The sequence below is a fragment of the Magnolia sinica genome, chromosome 17 (assembly GCF_029962835.1).
Source record: "Magnolia sinica isolate HGM2019 chromosome 17, MsV1, whole genome shotgun sequence".
Classification (NCBI taxonomy): Eukaryota; Viridiplantae; Streptophyta; class Magnoliopsida; order Magnoliales; family Magnoliaceae; genus Magnolia; species Magnolia sinica.
In genome coordinates this window covers 37,086,453-37,100,804 of record NC_080589.1, presented here as the reverse complement: position 1 = coordinate 37,100,804, position 14,352 = coordinate 37,086,453, and the positions used below count along the sequence as shown (strand labels likewise).

Below are 14,352 nucleotides of genomic sequence, written 5' to 3'. Positions count from 1 at the left end.
AATTCAGTTAGACAACGCATAGATTAGGACCGCATACAAAGAAAACCTATCATGTGCACCTTTTTTTATTTTATTTTATTTTATTTTATTTTAATGTTTTGATTTGTAAGTGTGTATTGATGTCTTTTTTAACAATCATTGAAATTTCATTGAAAAAGTCAACCAATTTCTAATGTTTCCCCATGTTTTCAACAACAGTGATATATTACGCGATACAACCGATATATCCCATGCGATAACCGATACGTATCCGTATCCCAAGGGTGCGATATGTAACGCGATACCGATATTTCAAACACTGGTTGCACTTGGTTGCACCTATTTCATGATATTTTGCACCAAATTTATATGCATGCATGGATGGATGGATCCACCATTTTCCCCATGTTTCCCCAATGTTTCCTTGAGTCAACGATATATGCTTTTAGGCCCCATTAAAGGGAAACTTAATATTTGATTCCTAAATATACAAATATGCATCTTTTTCGGTATTATTTGATTCTTAAATATGCAAATATGTGTATTTTAGCATCTCCTAAAGTTTCATTGAGAAGTTCCACCATTTTATGTTTCCTCAATGTTTCCCTCAGTCAGCTATACATTTCTAGATATTATTGCGGGGATATTGATACATGTTTCTGACTGTACCCCAAGCCAACGTTACATAATACATGTGACGATACCGATACTAAGAAAAATACTTGAAGCACAATAAGAAGGCAATGGTATATTACCTAGCAAAAAGACAATGAAATATTGCAAACTCAACTACCAACACCTAATGAATTTGTAGATTTGGGTTTTGACAATTGTGGTCATTAGAAAACTGGACTGTTAACCGTACATTCCTAATTGTTAAACATAGAGATGGTGCACTTGGCATCTTTGATTCAAACATTCATTTGTTGTTGGATTTCATAGTACTGATTAGTTGGAGAGAGGGCTTGAGAAAATTTAAGTTGGTTGGTTCTGCAAGGTGCATACTTAGATCACTTCGTTTTTTAATTGAGAGTTGCAAGTTGCTTTTTTAACTCTTATTTATTTTTTAATCTCTCTCTCTCACTCTCTCTCTATCTCTTTTGGAAGTTCCACATTCTGTTTTTTCACTCATGGCCCTGAACATTTATAATGGTTTTTAACCGGAACACATTATATTAAGAATAGTGGAGCTTGAACCTAGCTTTTGTGGTTTGTTATATGAGGTTTGAGAACAAAGTTTAGACAATGTTTTTATGCAGTGTTGAACTTCTTGCAGTCTCTTCTTGTCTGCCTATTGAGCTCTACCTCATGGCAGGACTTGCTAAAAAATTTAAAGAGTTTTGGTGTTTTACCATAAGAAAAAAGGAAGCGGATTGAGTCCAACCCCTGCCCGGACAATAATCCATCCATATAGGGGCTCATGTGGGGCCCACTGTGATGTATTTGTTTATCCATGCTGTCCATCCATTTTCTCAGATCATCTTAAGGTATGAGCCCAAAAATGAGGTAGACCCAACATCAAGTGGACCACACTAGGGATGACTCTTGCATTTAATGCTTTGTGCATTTAATGCAACCCAAGCTCACTATTTGGTGTGGTCCACTTGACCGTTGGATCTGCCTCATTTTTGGGCATTTAAGGCAACTTGCATTTAATGCTTTGTGCATTTAATGCAACCCAAGCTCACTATTTGGTGTGGTCCACTTGAGCATTGGATCTGCCTTATTTTTGGGATCATACCTTAAAATGATCTGAGAAAATGGATGGACGGCGTGGATAATCAGATACATCACAGTGGGCCCACATGAGCCCCTATGTGGACAGATTATTGTTCGGGCAGGGGTTGGACGCAATCCACTTCCAAGAGAAAAGAGACAACTGGCAAATATAATTATGGCGAATGATTCCCGAGTATTTTGGCCATAAAATATTTTTTGCGAAATGTTGGATTTTCAAATTTTCAGGTGCATCATCACGTCCAATCAAATTATTACAAGGTTGGATTGTAGAAGGGTGCCTCATGGACTTTGTGATGACAATGGCATTAATCTTAAGATTCAGAGATTAAGGGATGCCATTTTTAAATATCGGGACCTAGAAGATAGAGATGGGCTTCAAGTCAGTTGATTGGGAAGAGCCATGTTTCAAATGGGTTAACTATTGGTGGCTATCATTCCATACCTTGGTAAAACTAGAAAGCCCTAGTCACGAAATTAAGATTTCAGTTATAGCAGTTTTTATAGACAAACTCAAATTGCTCTTCCAATATGTGATACCGATCTTTCTTCCTATGGTGTTGATGTCTTGTTTGATATTTGAAGCCTTCCAATACTTTCCAATCATATGATACCCATTTATCGATATAGACATGGATACAGGAAGGGGGAATGAGTCGAATGACTTACATTTCTCAAAAATGCAGGATAATGACATGGATAAGGGCTTCCCATTTATAACATGCTATTCATATTTAGTTTTATGATGTTTGTTATAATCATATGACCTATTATATGGCTTTCTAATTTTGTTAAACAAAGTAATGTTTGTTATTCTTTCCAGCATATTAATTCAAAAGTAATGAATCTAATACAACAGGATTTGGTTACAAAATATTTGACAGGCATCTATTTCATTTATTGGTATCTTGTTGTATTGTACATGACCATATACAAGTATCTTGGCATCATAGGTCTAATACTTTTTAATTTGTCATATATCCATCTTACCTGTTCTTTGTCAGGTTTTTGGAACTTTTGGAGGACTTGGGGCTGCAGGTTTGTCTGCTTCGCTTCTAACATCTGTGCTACCGACCACGTTGGAGGATCTTCTTGCTCTAGGCTTTTGTTCTGCTGGCGGGTAAAATATTTATTTCTTTATTGGCATTTCACATAATCATAATCTTCTTTCTCTACACATATATAATTCTTTCCTGAAACTGGCTGAGGCTCATCTTACTATTCTTTTAAGGTTCTAGCCTGACCAGTTTAGGGCGGCACTTGTGCATAATTCATAGTTATCTCCTACCACATATTCATATCATCCAACTTGAAAAGCATGGTTTGAGTATTATCTAGGATTTCTCCGCATGCTCATTATGGTTTGCAGTCCCTGAAAGATTGATATACAAAACCATATCATCCATTTTATTAAAAAGTTGACGTTTAGTTGACAGTGTAGCTATGATGATTCTCCTTGATGTGTGCATCGAAATCTCTGTATTGTAAGCATGGCAGTTGTGTACGGTGATTAGGACTGCTGATTTGTTGGGTCACCAGGTAGATGAACCATAGTGCAAAAGGCAAGGAATTCACCGTCAAGTCTAAGCAATGGTCGAAAAGGGAAAGTTCAAAATAGAGCACTGCACCACAATCAATGGGTAAATCTTACTGGATCATCCGAGTTATCCAATCGCTGTGATTTCTGTTTTATTGCCCATCCATGTGGTGGTCCACTAGGTCAACAGTATCTATCACTGCCAACGCATTATGTAATAGTATCGGCCAACATATTGGCTGATATGATATGGGACCACCTAGACCGATATGGCCCATGTAATGACCCTTTTTTAGGAAAAAATTCTTGGTAAAATTCTAAAAAATACGAGGGTTCCAAATAATTTGTTCCTTTTCTTTGCTTTGTAAATGTATCTGATGGTGTACCGGGCCATTCTTTGGTAGGAATGCTCTGTCGGCAAGAGACTGATTTATGCATAATGGGGTTGGTTGTTTCCTTTATGTATCTACCAATATGAAAGCTACGTAACCATTTTTAATGCCATGATCGTCATAGACATTTGCCAACTGTACAGAGAGGATGGCACTGCATAGAACTATAGTGCAGTGTCGTAGTTGCATTTCTTAGTTGACATTGAAGTATTTTTACTTTGAAGTTTGAATCACATGGTGATGCAATCTTCCTACAAATTTGGTTACTAGAAGTAATCTACATATGTTTTGTATCTATGGTAAAGATTTCATATGTACTTTTGCTGGGCATTGATTTATGCAATTTGATGGCCCAGATTTGGCCCAACACCCCCCGACACCCACCCACCCACACACACACGCAAAAAATAAAAAATAAAAAAAAATCAGGATTGAGCAAGACAATTACATGATGGACGGGATCGGGATTTGTAAAGGTTGGAAATATGCGGCCCACTCAAAACAACCATGAATTTGGAAGATGGGTCACAACACTCCCTTAATTCAGTGACAATGGCAATATGCCAACGTATATGGTTCAAGCTAGAACAGAACATTTGGCCTCTACCTCTATCTTCTCCCTCGTAGTTTTTTTCTCTTTTCTTTTGTTTATTTTCTTCATTCTTTCTTGACTCCATTCCTCATTTCTTTCTTTCCTTCCCTAATGCATATAATCACTGTCAGAGAGAGAGAGAGAGAGAGAGAGAGAGAGAGAGAGAGAGAGAGAGCAATGAAAAAAGACATAAGAAGTGTGAGTTGTGAGTAGTGGTGGGGAGGGGCCTTCCTAAGGGTTGCATGCATAGGTAATTGTGTGACAATGGCGGCATGTCCAAAATACTTTCAACACATTTGATCAAGACTATGTAGGACATGAGGATCAAGGGTGAGATTAGTCGGGATTCCACTATCTCTATACATAGTCAACTATTTGCCAAATGACCACCACACAAGCATACAACCTACCAACCTCTCAATACTCACATGACCTCGTAGAGAGGAGACGATCTGTGATGTCAGGCCGCTTAGCCCTATTCCATGCACTTATCAACTTATTAAGTTAATATCTTTCTTCATGAAACATTTTTGATACTTTCAAAAAGACATTTATTTACATATAATTTTGGAAATATAGTTCCAAACAAAGTGTTTCTCACAAAAACCTAATAATGCCATGAGGGAGAAATCCCAGCAGTGCATAGTCTTGGTTCTTGAAACCTGATATCACTATCGAGGTTTCCTCTCGCAATTTGGAATCGACTAAGCTGCTTTTCTAGCAATAAACCTCCGTTGTATCAAACATGAATTTTGTATTGTACACCAAAGTAGCGACACCCAACCTCATCCTCCTATACATAAAATTGAATAAGGGCATAATAGTCATGTACAAGATCGATCATTCACACATTCCACTTATTAGATCGAATTACGCATTTGTAGGTAAAGTGGTTCTAGAGCGGATTAACTCAACACTCTCTAGACACGTGGTTGCTTGTCCATGTCGTAAAGTAGAGAATAGACATACGTCCAGTCTAGAATGCGCATGTCTAGTCTACATTGCTCCAAGCACTTAGTTTACTAACTCTTAGCCTAGCTCCACACACAACTCTTTTCTAAAATGCGCCAATTAGTGATTTAGTTCAGTGACTCCTAACCTTGAACCTACTGCGAATGTCATTCGACTCTTAGAGTCGCATTGCCAGTCAACTCAAGCTGTCTCATGCAAAACTGCAACAAGCGGTAAGCACTCATATGTGCCAACCTCATCCTTAATGTACATTATATTTTATGTCAAGGATTAAGCCGTGATTAGTGTTCCAATATCTATGATATTATCGATAATATCGCTAATATTATCAGTATCGCCAAGTCAACGATACTAAAACTGTTGTAAGTATAAAAATTTCCAAATAATTCACTGATATTTCTGATATTAATAGGATACTTGGCAATATTATTTATATCAACAATATTTTGAGAATAATCCTTCATAAAAGTTCCCTAGCATTGGTAATACCATTTATAACATCCTCAATACTAGTGATAATATCTGCGATAATCGATTATATTCTCAATACTAGCTATAATATCCTCGATACCAGGGTAACATTTGTAAATAGGTTAAAAATTGATAGAAAATTGGAAAAATTTTCAGAACCCTAGAAAATATCACATTTTTTAGGAAATTTCTTTAGAATTTTGTTCCTAAGGTGATTTTGATCACTCTTGGTTTTTATTGAATAGAAGTTTGGATTTATGGAGAAATCTCAACTCGAAATGGAGACGAGCTAGAACTCGAAGGTGCAATAATTGATAGACACTTCATGTTTTTTTTTTTTTTTTCAAATGTTAGCATGGATTGCAATGAAAATCCATGTCTATGCATTGTTCTCATGCATTGACATGGATTTGTGGCGAAATCTCTGCACTATATATCCAGTCTCAGGATCAACTTGTTGATGTGTTTATCAAGGCCCTTCCTCATAGTCAATCTGCACACATATACTCCTAGCTTGGTGTAGACAACATCTATGCTCCAGTTTAAGAGGGAGCATTAACGCATGAGGATGTGGTCCATATAACTATATAACCCTCTTAATAGATGTGGATGTGGGCATTCCCATTGTATGGTCCCCCTAGCTTTAGAGCTATACACGTGTCGAGTTAACTCGGTCAGCTCACACGACTCGACTCGGAAAAGCTTGACTCGCCTCGGCTTGAAATTGGATTCGGATTGAGTCGAGTTGGTTTTTTGAGCTCAAAAAAATTTCGAGCCGAGTTCGAGCTTGCTCGACTCGATTCGAATCGAACCTTAACTCGAATTGACTCAGATCGAATAAGCTCGGTGTCTCGGTTATTTTGATATTGACGCTGCTTGCCGAGTGTTTGATGAAATGACTCAACGAAGTGTTGTTTTGGGTGCATACATTCTCCGCTAGATCGTGTCACGCCCCAAATTTGGAACTTGGGAAGTACCACTTCCCAAGTCCTGAACTCAGGTTAGAGAACTTCCTCGCCACTTACTGGACTTGGTGGACGATTAGCGAACTTACCGAACACGAAACCCATCTCATGGCGAAGATTTTATTATTATTATTATTTTTTGAACGGTTAATCTGTTTAGGCGGTTACACATTTTGTTCATGGTATTAATGCATATCGAAGAGACGAACCTGTTCGACATGTCACACATAATATGGTGCACCAGCTCAACAGTAATGAAGAAAACAATAGCAAACTCCAACAACTCTTGTATGCATCCTAAAAAAGTGTAAGTCATATGTATGAGCAAACCACAACTCGCGAGTCTACTGTGTGCTGGGAGTAAAACACGTCTTATCAGGACGCTCCCATAAAGACATCCAAAACAACCATATGCATGTTATCAACCAGTCATGTTATCATAGGTGAGTAGGTTATCAATCAATCATGTCGTACAACTATACAGGTTATCATGAACATGACATGAATAATAGGGATGTCACTCAACAAGCAACCATGAATCATTTAAATAGCCAATCATCATGAGCAAGATAATCAAATTCCATTTTCTATTATATGGCATACGATGGAAGGCAATGGCAGAGCTGTAGTAAGCCAAATGTCATACGCTGAGGATGCAATGCAATATGCAAATCCCGACGAGTCCACGAATACCATCAGCCTTATCTAGGCCATGCAATGCAGAAATATAGTAAACCAATTGTCATATGCCGAGGATGTAATGCAGTATACAATGCAAAAGAAATGACAAAGCTGGAGTGTGTAGTCGGGATGATAGTACGTGGTATCGCAAGCTGTGGGATTCATTAAAAGGGACTTCTATCCAGACCAGTCTCATACCTAAATTTGGATAGCTAGACTTAATGTGGTAAACTCCTGATCTCAGGTTGGTCACTTACCCAACCGAAATCATGGTCATGGCGAAGGTTCACATAATGATTTAGTTGCACACCACTAGCCCGAGTGGATAGTGAATGAATGAATGAATCAATCAAATGCTGAGTACGCAACTCCTACTCCGTAAGTCCACATATAACCACCACAGCGTTTTCGATGTGGGACAAGGTTCTGCCCCACTGTATGCATAGTAGCCTGCCAACCACTGGTAGCTCGCCCAGGCCCTTAGGCCCCGCCACATCAGCGTTCGCCCACGTGTGCTCGCCCATGTGTGCAACAGTGACGGGGCGTCACAATATCAATACCGTACATCTCTGGGATATCACTAGGGTCTAGTACATTGTACACCAAATTGTCGCCCCGTCGCACGCAACCAGGTGAGTGGAAGATACCTCACTATCCGCATGGCTAGTAGTCTGCCAATATCTACCCGGCTCGTCGATAGCGGACCCATTTCCCGAGCTGGTCAAACTCAACCTACCTATGCCTCCTTCACCCGAACGGGTAAGGTCACACCCCCTTCCAACCGACCACGACACAATGGGAGGCGGCTTATTGGTATTCCGCACTCGGGTGCTCATGTATCCACTTTGTTTAGATGTTGGAGCATCCCCTGACCACGGGGGTTTAAGGACTTTCACCCACGGACATCCAAAGTGCCCATATGCTGAATCCCAAACATTTTCGGTGTCCCATCTGACCATCCACGATAAGCCTGTGGATGCCACAACCCAAATGTCGTTAGGGCGCCGAATGATCATGTCACAAAATGCAAGATGCATGAGTCATACCATCCAGTTATGCATTAAACTTGCGCATACCGCGCGATCATGTGGGGCAACTCCGTCTCACAAGGAGTCTCATAAACATCTTAGCCCAATGGCATATGCTATAATCAATCTTCCCTCATAACAGGCATACCAATGATGCGTATGAGCATGTATCATGATGTTATACTAAGCATGTTCTCAGTGTGTTGATCATGTCATACAAAATGCGAGATGCATGAGTCATACCATCCAGTCATGCATCAAACTTGCGCGTATTGCGCGATCATGTGGAGGCAACTCCGTCTCGCAAGGAGTCCCATAAACATCTCAGCCCAATGGCATATGCTATAATCAATCATCCCTCATAACAGGCATACCAATGATGCGTATGAGCATGTATCATGTAATCATGTGCATAGAGTACATAACATGTAGGGATTCACATGCATCAAGTAAAATATGATTATCTTATCCACATTATCATTACGACAATCAATACGTGCATTATTATCACTTGGATATCAAGCATGGTAGTCAACTAGCATGTTTTGTCATCATATATATATATATTGCGGAATGCTCACCTGCGAACCAGTTCGCACGGACTACATACGAACTTTTTTGAGAACTCATCATATCTGATGAGTCTCGAAAATCTGAACGGTCCACATGAAGCAGAACCTCTTGAAACCCCTTGGTACCAATTTTTTCTTTGAACCAAAACTTTGGTGGGCCATGAAAAATGCGAACAGTTTCTTCCCTTGATTTGAATTTCTCTTTGCTATGGTCCACCAAAATCTTAGATCAGGGTGAAAATTCACCCCCTGAGGTTTCATGGGATTCTGCATCTTATGGACCGTTTGGATTCAACACCCATGACACGTGTGCAAAGGTGCACACATGCGTAGGTGAGCATGCCTATATATATATATATATATAATATCATCATTATTACCATGAGGATCATTTTCACTTCATGATTAACATAAACGATGTCATAAGTACTATAAATAATTACTCATCCATCATCAATGCATATGCTATAATTCACCATCCATTAAATCCTATCTATCATTTCAGCCAACAACTCACAATCATTATTAACATGTTACCATACATGTATCATCATCTCACTCATCGCTAGGTGCGTCCTAACTAGTGTGACTTCCACACTGGACTTGAACTACATGCAAGGCATGGGGTCGTATAAGTCAAGTGTGAGTCCCACTTGGTGAACCAATAGGCCAACCCAAGGGTATAAATGTCTAACCACACATGCCACTAACTAGAAACGATGCACAATCTCAAACGTAAATGACAACATGCTAATATCTTTCCTGTCATACATCATATTGGGCCCACTAGCCACATACACAACAAACCAAGAAAAGCCCAATTATTCAGTTTATGCAATGTAACATAGGCTCACTAAGTGTGGTCCACTTGACTAAAGGTAGTGTGCAAGGCACGCTGCCTGGTAGGCGATGAGCCTGCCCAACGGGCTCAAGGAAGGTCACCGTTGTGGGTTTCTCATTCCCCAACGATTTTTCTTAGTGTTGGGCCCGCTTGGGCCTTAGGTTTGCATCATTTAGATGGGCCCAAGGCCACCTATATCTTAAGAGCACGTTTGAACATCAAGATCTATCCACTAAATATTTTGCAAGTTATACAACACCCATTTACAAAACATGCCAAGTGGACCACATTACATGAAAGGTAAGGCCCATACAAGATATCCCATACTAGATGGCCCACTAAAGGTTTTTAAGCCCAACAATATCTGAGAGTTATTTTTCAGAGTTTACATGCTGCATTAAATGTTTTGGGAAGGTGGTGGACTATACTGACGTGGCCCCACATAAATTTCACATCCATCTGGTGAAAGGAAGGATCCATCTGGTAGCTCTATGTATAGGCTTTAAAAGGTATAAGGCGATCCTCATTGGTTTGGTGTATGCAATTTACGGTAATGTCCCAAATATGGGTACTTGAAGGAAATGTGCAGGAAACACAGTGCAGATTTAGTTTTGGCCCAATCTTGAGTGTGTCCCATAATCACAGGGGACCTCCTTTCAGTGTCCCATCAGGTGCCCTTGATTCTACTATATATGTACTTCAAAAACTATAAGCTGAGACCAACTGGTTGTGCACATGTAATATTTGGTATAGGGCCAAACATAGGTACTGTAATTTTCTGCACATAATTTTCTGTACAACCATGCCTGACCACATTTTGGGATCCACTCCCTGTTCATGTGGGGTCTGATTTAGCTCGAGTAAAATATTATTTATCTATTCATTGGTATAAGTTAAAGGTTCCAAGTGGTGGACTACTTATATCTCTAGCGTGTGGTCCATTATGGAGGCCCAAATTTGGTCCAAAACACAAATAATCAGACAATTTTCAGCAATGGGGTCTGTCACAAGTTAGGGCCCAATTTTCAAACACTTAGGGATCATTCCTGACAAAAAGGTGGGACATCCCAGCTCACTTATATAAGGATTAAACATCCCCCAAAGTGGGACCCTTAACTACAGAGTGTGGGGCCCACTACAAGGTGTCAAAGAGGCTTACATGCAATACAACTAAGTACTTAGAAAATTTCAGCAAACAGAAAGTGCCAAGGAAATGAAATAGATCTAACGGCAAGTGGGGCCCACATGCTAGCAAACCATAGATAAGAGAAACACAGCAATATACATGGGTTTTTAGATTGGATGAACTAATAAAATATATAAATCACAAGTGATCCCACACCCAAGTGGGTTAATAAGAGAATGAATGTTATGTACAACATATATCCAACATACACTTCAAGTAGCACGTGAAATGTATTGATTAGATTCTCCTTTTGGAAATCCGATCCAATGGATGGTTTTGGAACAAGTCATTTATACTATATATAGATCTCCAACCATACAGAGACTTGGATACATCTAGACCATACAAAACAATTCAAGATTTATCCTTACGAAAGTATCTTTTGATCCAGAATTTCTTAAATTATATCATGAAAGGGTTTGACCATAGGGACCGTATATATGATCAATAACTATCTTAAGAAAGTTTGAAAAATCTAATTGAAACTATATAAGAAGACGATAAAAAGTTATCTCCACCTTCTGATTCGGGAGAGGTGAACGAGTACGTATATGAAGATTTGGATGGCAGCTCGGGCTCGGCAGACGAACTACAGTAGTGTCTTCAGTTTGTATTTGATATTTTAATTTATGCTTTATTGTGTTATTCAATGTATGTAGTAAAATTATAATTTTAACTCGATACTTCCGATTTCCTAGTTTCGAGTTCCGACATCGTATAATCTCAAAAACTAAACTCGAACTCATATTCGAAAACTAAACAAAAAAATTAAACTCGAACTCGAACTCGAACTCGAACTCGGCTTGAAAGCTTGAGCTCGAACTCGGCTTGAAAGCTTGAGCTCGAACTCGGCTTGAACTGGTCTGATTGCTGATCGAGCTGAGCCGAGCTGGAGATGCCGGCTCGGTAACCGAGCCAAGCTGAGTTAGAGCTGGGTGTGCCTGGTGACCGAGTCGAGCCGAGTTGAGGCCAGCTCGACTCGGTTCGAATCGATGTACACCCCTATGTGTGGGTTTGTCTTCATTAACTGCGATGCAAGAGTACACATGACCTTCTATCGGAAGGTGTCTTTTCGTCATTAGGCCTTGTGACTATGCCACAATTGGGGAACTTTGGCCGACGTGCTCCCACTATATCTTGAATTATGGTAGTGGCATGATCATCATCATTGGGTGTGAGGCTCCCACTATTCTTAGTTGCTCTTGGTAGCTCATATAGCTTAATCTCTATTTTGTGCCTCTTTGTTCTTGAGTACTTCTAAAACATTCTAATCTTGGGATCTGACTTCAATCCATTTTTCTTGTTCCTCGTACACTTGTACGTATCTTGTATAGTGAATTGAATATTCGATGACAATCCATTCAATTGTCTCTCTCCAATTTGCTCAATGTGTTGTTGGAACAAAAACATGGTTTAGAGATCCCCACAAATGTAAATGACTTAGAAACGGTCTTCTACAAGTCCACAACTCACGGGTTTTAGAAAGAGTTTTTGAAGGTATTTAGTAGCTGAACTATTGTGACTAATGCATTTCCCAATAAGATTGTTGGTAGGTTTGCATGTCCATCATTGATCTTAGCATATTCAACAAAGTTTTGTACATTTTTTTTCACTACACCATTTCACTTAATGTATTCCTTATCAATAATGGTGGCCGTAACGGTCACCACCGTTATTGATATAGGAATCAGTCGTAACGGCCAACATGGGGGGCATAACGACTGTTATGACCCCCATAATGGTTCAATTTTATTTTATTTTTGCTCAAAAAATTATGGAAAAATATTTTAAAAATCTAAAATAAGATTCCAAATATGTATTTCTTTTTTTGTTCTTTCTAATTTTGAACATGTTCATGGTAGTGTAACGGTCCACTCTTTGATGAGTGTTGTATTGGGTTGCCTGGTGAATTTATGAGCATAGTTATGTGTATCTAATGTTTATACATCACAATCAAGCATTAAAATTAGAAATTGGAAAACATGAACATACCACTTTTTTCAATTTTTTGAAAAAATGAACTTTGTAGTTTCTATTCGCCCAAATCGCTTCAATGTACTATTTTCATCTTAAAAACTATAGTACAAGTGGTCGAAAACAGTTATAGAATGTTGTACAAAAGTTTTTAGAATGAGTAGAGTGGAAAGTTGAGAACAAATGGATTTACATTGATAAAAGAAGTGGTCGTTTTTTGAACGTGACGGGGGTAATAATCGTTATGCCCTGCAACGGCCAATACGGTCCTAAAAATACAATTGCCCCTTTTGAGCCTTATATTGCGTAATGGTCACAATAATTACCTTTATGTATCATGTCCAAGGTGTCCCGTATCGGTATCGGTTGGCGTAACGGTGACCTCCAAAACCGATATGGATACAGTGGCGTAACGGCGCAAAAATTTTTTTTGCCAAAAAAATATGGATTAAATCCGGAATATTTTAAGCATTCCAAATATGCATTCATTTATAAATTGGAACATGTTTATGGTTGTGTAACGGTCCACTTTTTGGTGAGAAGTTGTATCGGACTATCTGATGAATTTATGAACCAAATAACCTGAATTTGACTACAAAATTCATATATTTAATTTTCTAACTATCTACTATCAATGATAGATATATTAGAATGAATGTAATATGAAAATATCTTACATTTAGGTGTTTGCAGTTATTTTTGAGGGCCAAAATTCATGCGTAAATACAAAAAAATATATTAAAAAAATATAAAATGGCATCCCAAATATGTAAAATGCACATTAACATGTTCTACTATGATTAACACATCATATGACATCATTAAAACAGCAAAAGAATCATTAAAAAATGATTTTTCGAATTTTCAAAAAAAGGGCCGAAATAAATACGTAAATAGAAAAAAATATTAAAAAAAATATAAAATGGCACCCCAAATATGTAAAATGCACATTAACATGTTCTACTATGATTAACACATCATATGGCATCATTAAAACAGCAAAAGAATCATTAAAAAATAATTCTTCGAATTTTCAAAAAAAGGGCAGAAATAAATGCGTAAATAGAAAAAAATATTAAAAAAATATAAAATGGCACCCCAAATCTGTAAAATGCACATTAACATGTTCTACTATGATTAACACATCATATGGCATCATTAAAACAGAAAAAGAATCATTAAAAAATGTTTTTCGAATTTTCAAAAAAAGGGCCGAAATAAATGCGTAAATAGAAAAAAATATAAAATGGCACCCCAAATCTGTAAAATGCACATTAACATGTTCTACTATGATTAACACATCATATGACATCATTAAAACAGCAAAAGAATCATTAAAAAATGATTTTTCGAATTTTCAAAAAAAGGGCCAAAATAAATGCGTAAATAGAAAAAAATATTAAAAAAATTATAAAATGGCACCCC

At 38.2% G+C, this 14,352-nt stretch overlaps 1 protein-coding gene across 3 annotated transcripts in view; it reads left to right on the top strand.

The window, feature by feature from the left end:
- Positions 1-14,352, top strand: part of LOC131230969 (probable transmembrane GTPase FZO-like, chloroplastic) — a 126,105-nt gene that overhangs the window by 91,304 nt on the left and 20,449 nt on the right. For 2 of the 3 annotated variants that reach the window (XM_058227002.1, XM_058227003.1), the window contains exon 10: positions 2,721-2,836. In XM_058227002.1, the coding sequence (XP_058082985.1) occupies positions 2,721-2,836 (116 nt within the window). Of the gene's footprint in view, positions 1-2,720; positions 2,837-3,255; positions 3,357-14,352 lie in introns of all 3 variants that reach the window. The other variant, XR_009164154.1, reaches the window with a different exon arrangement.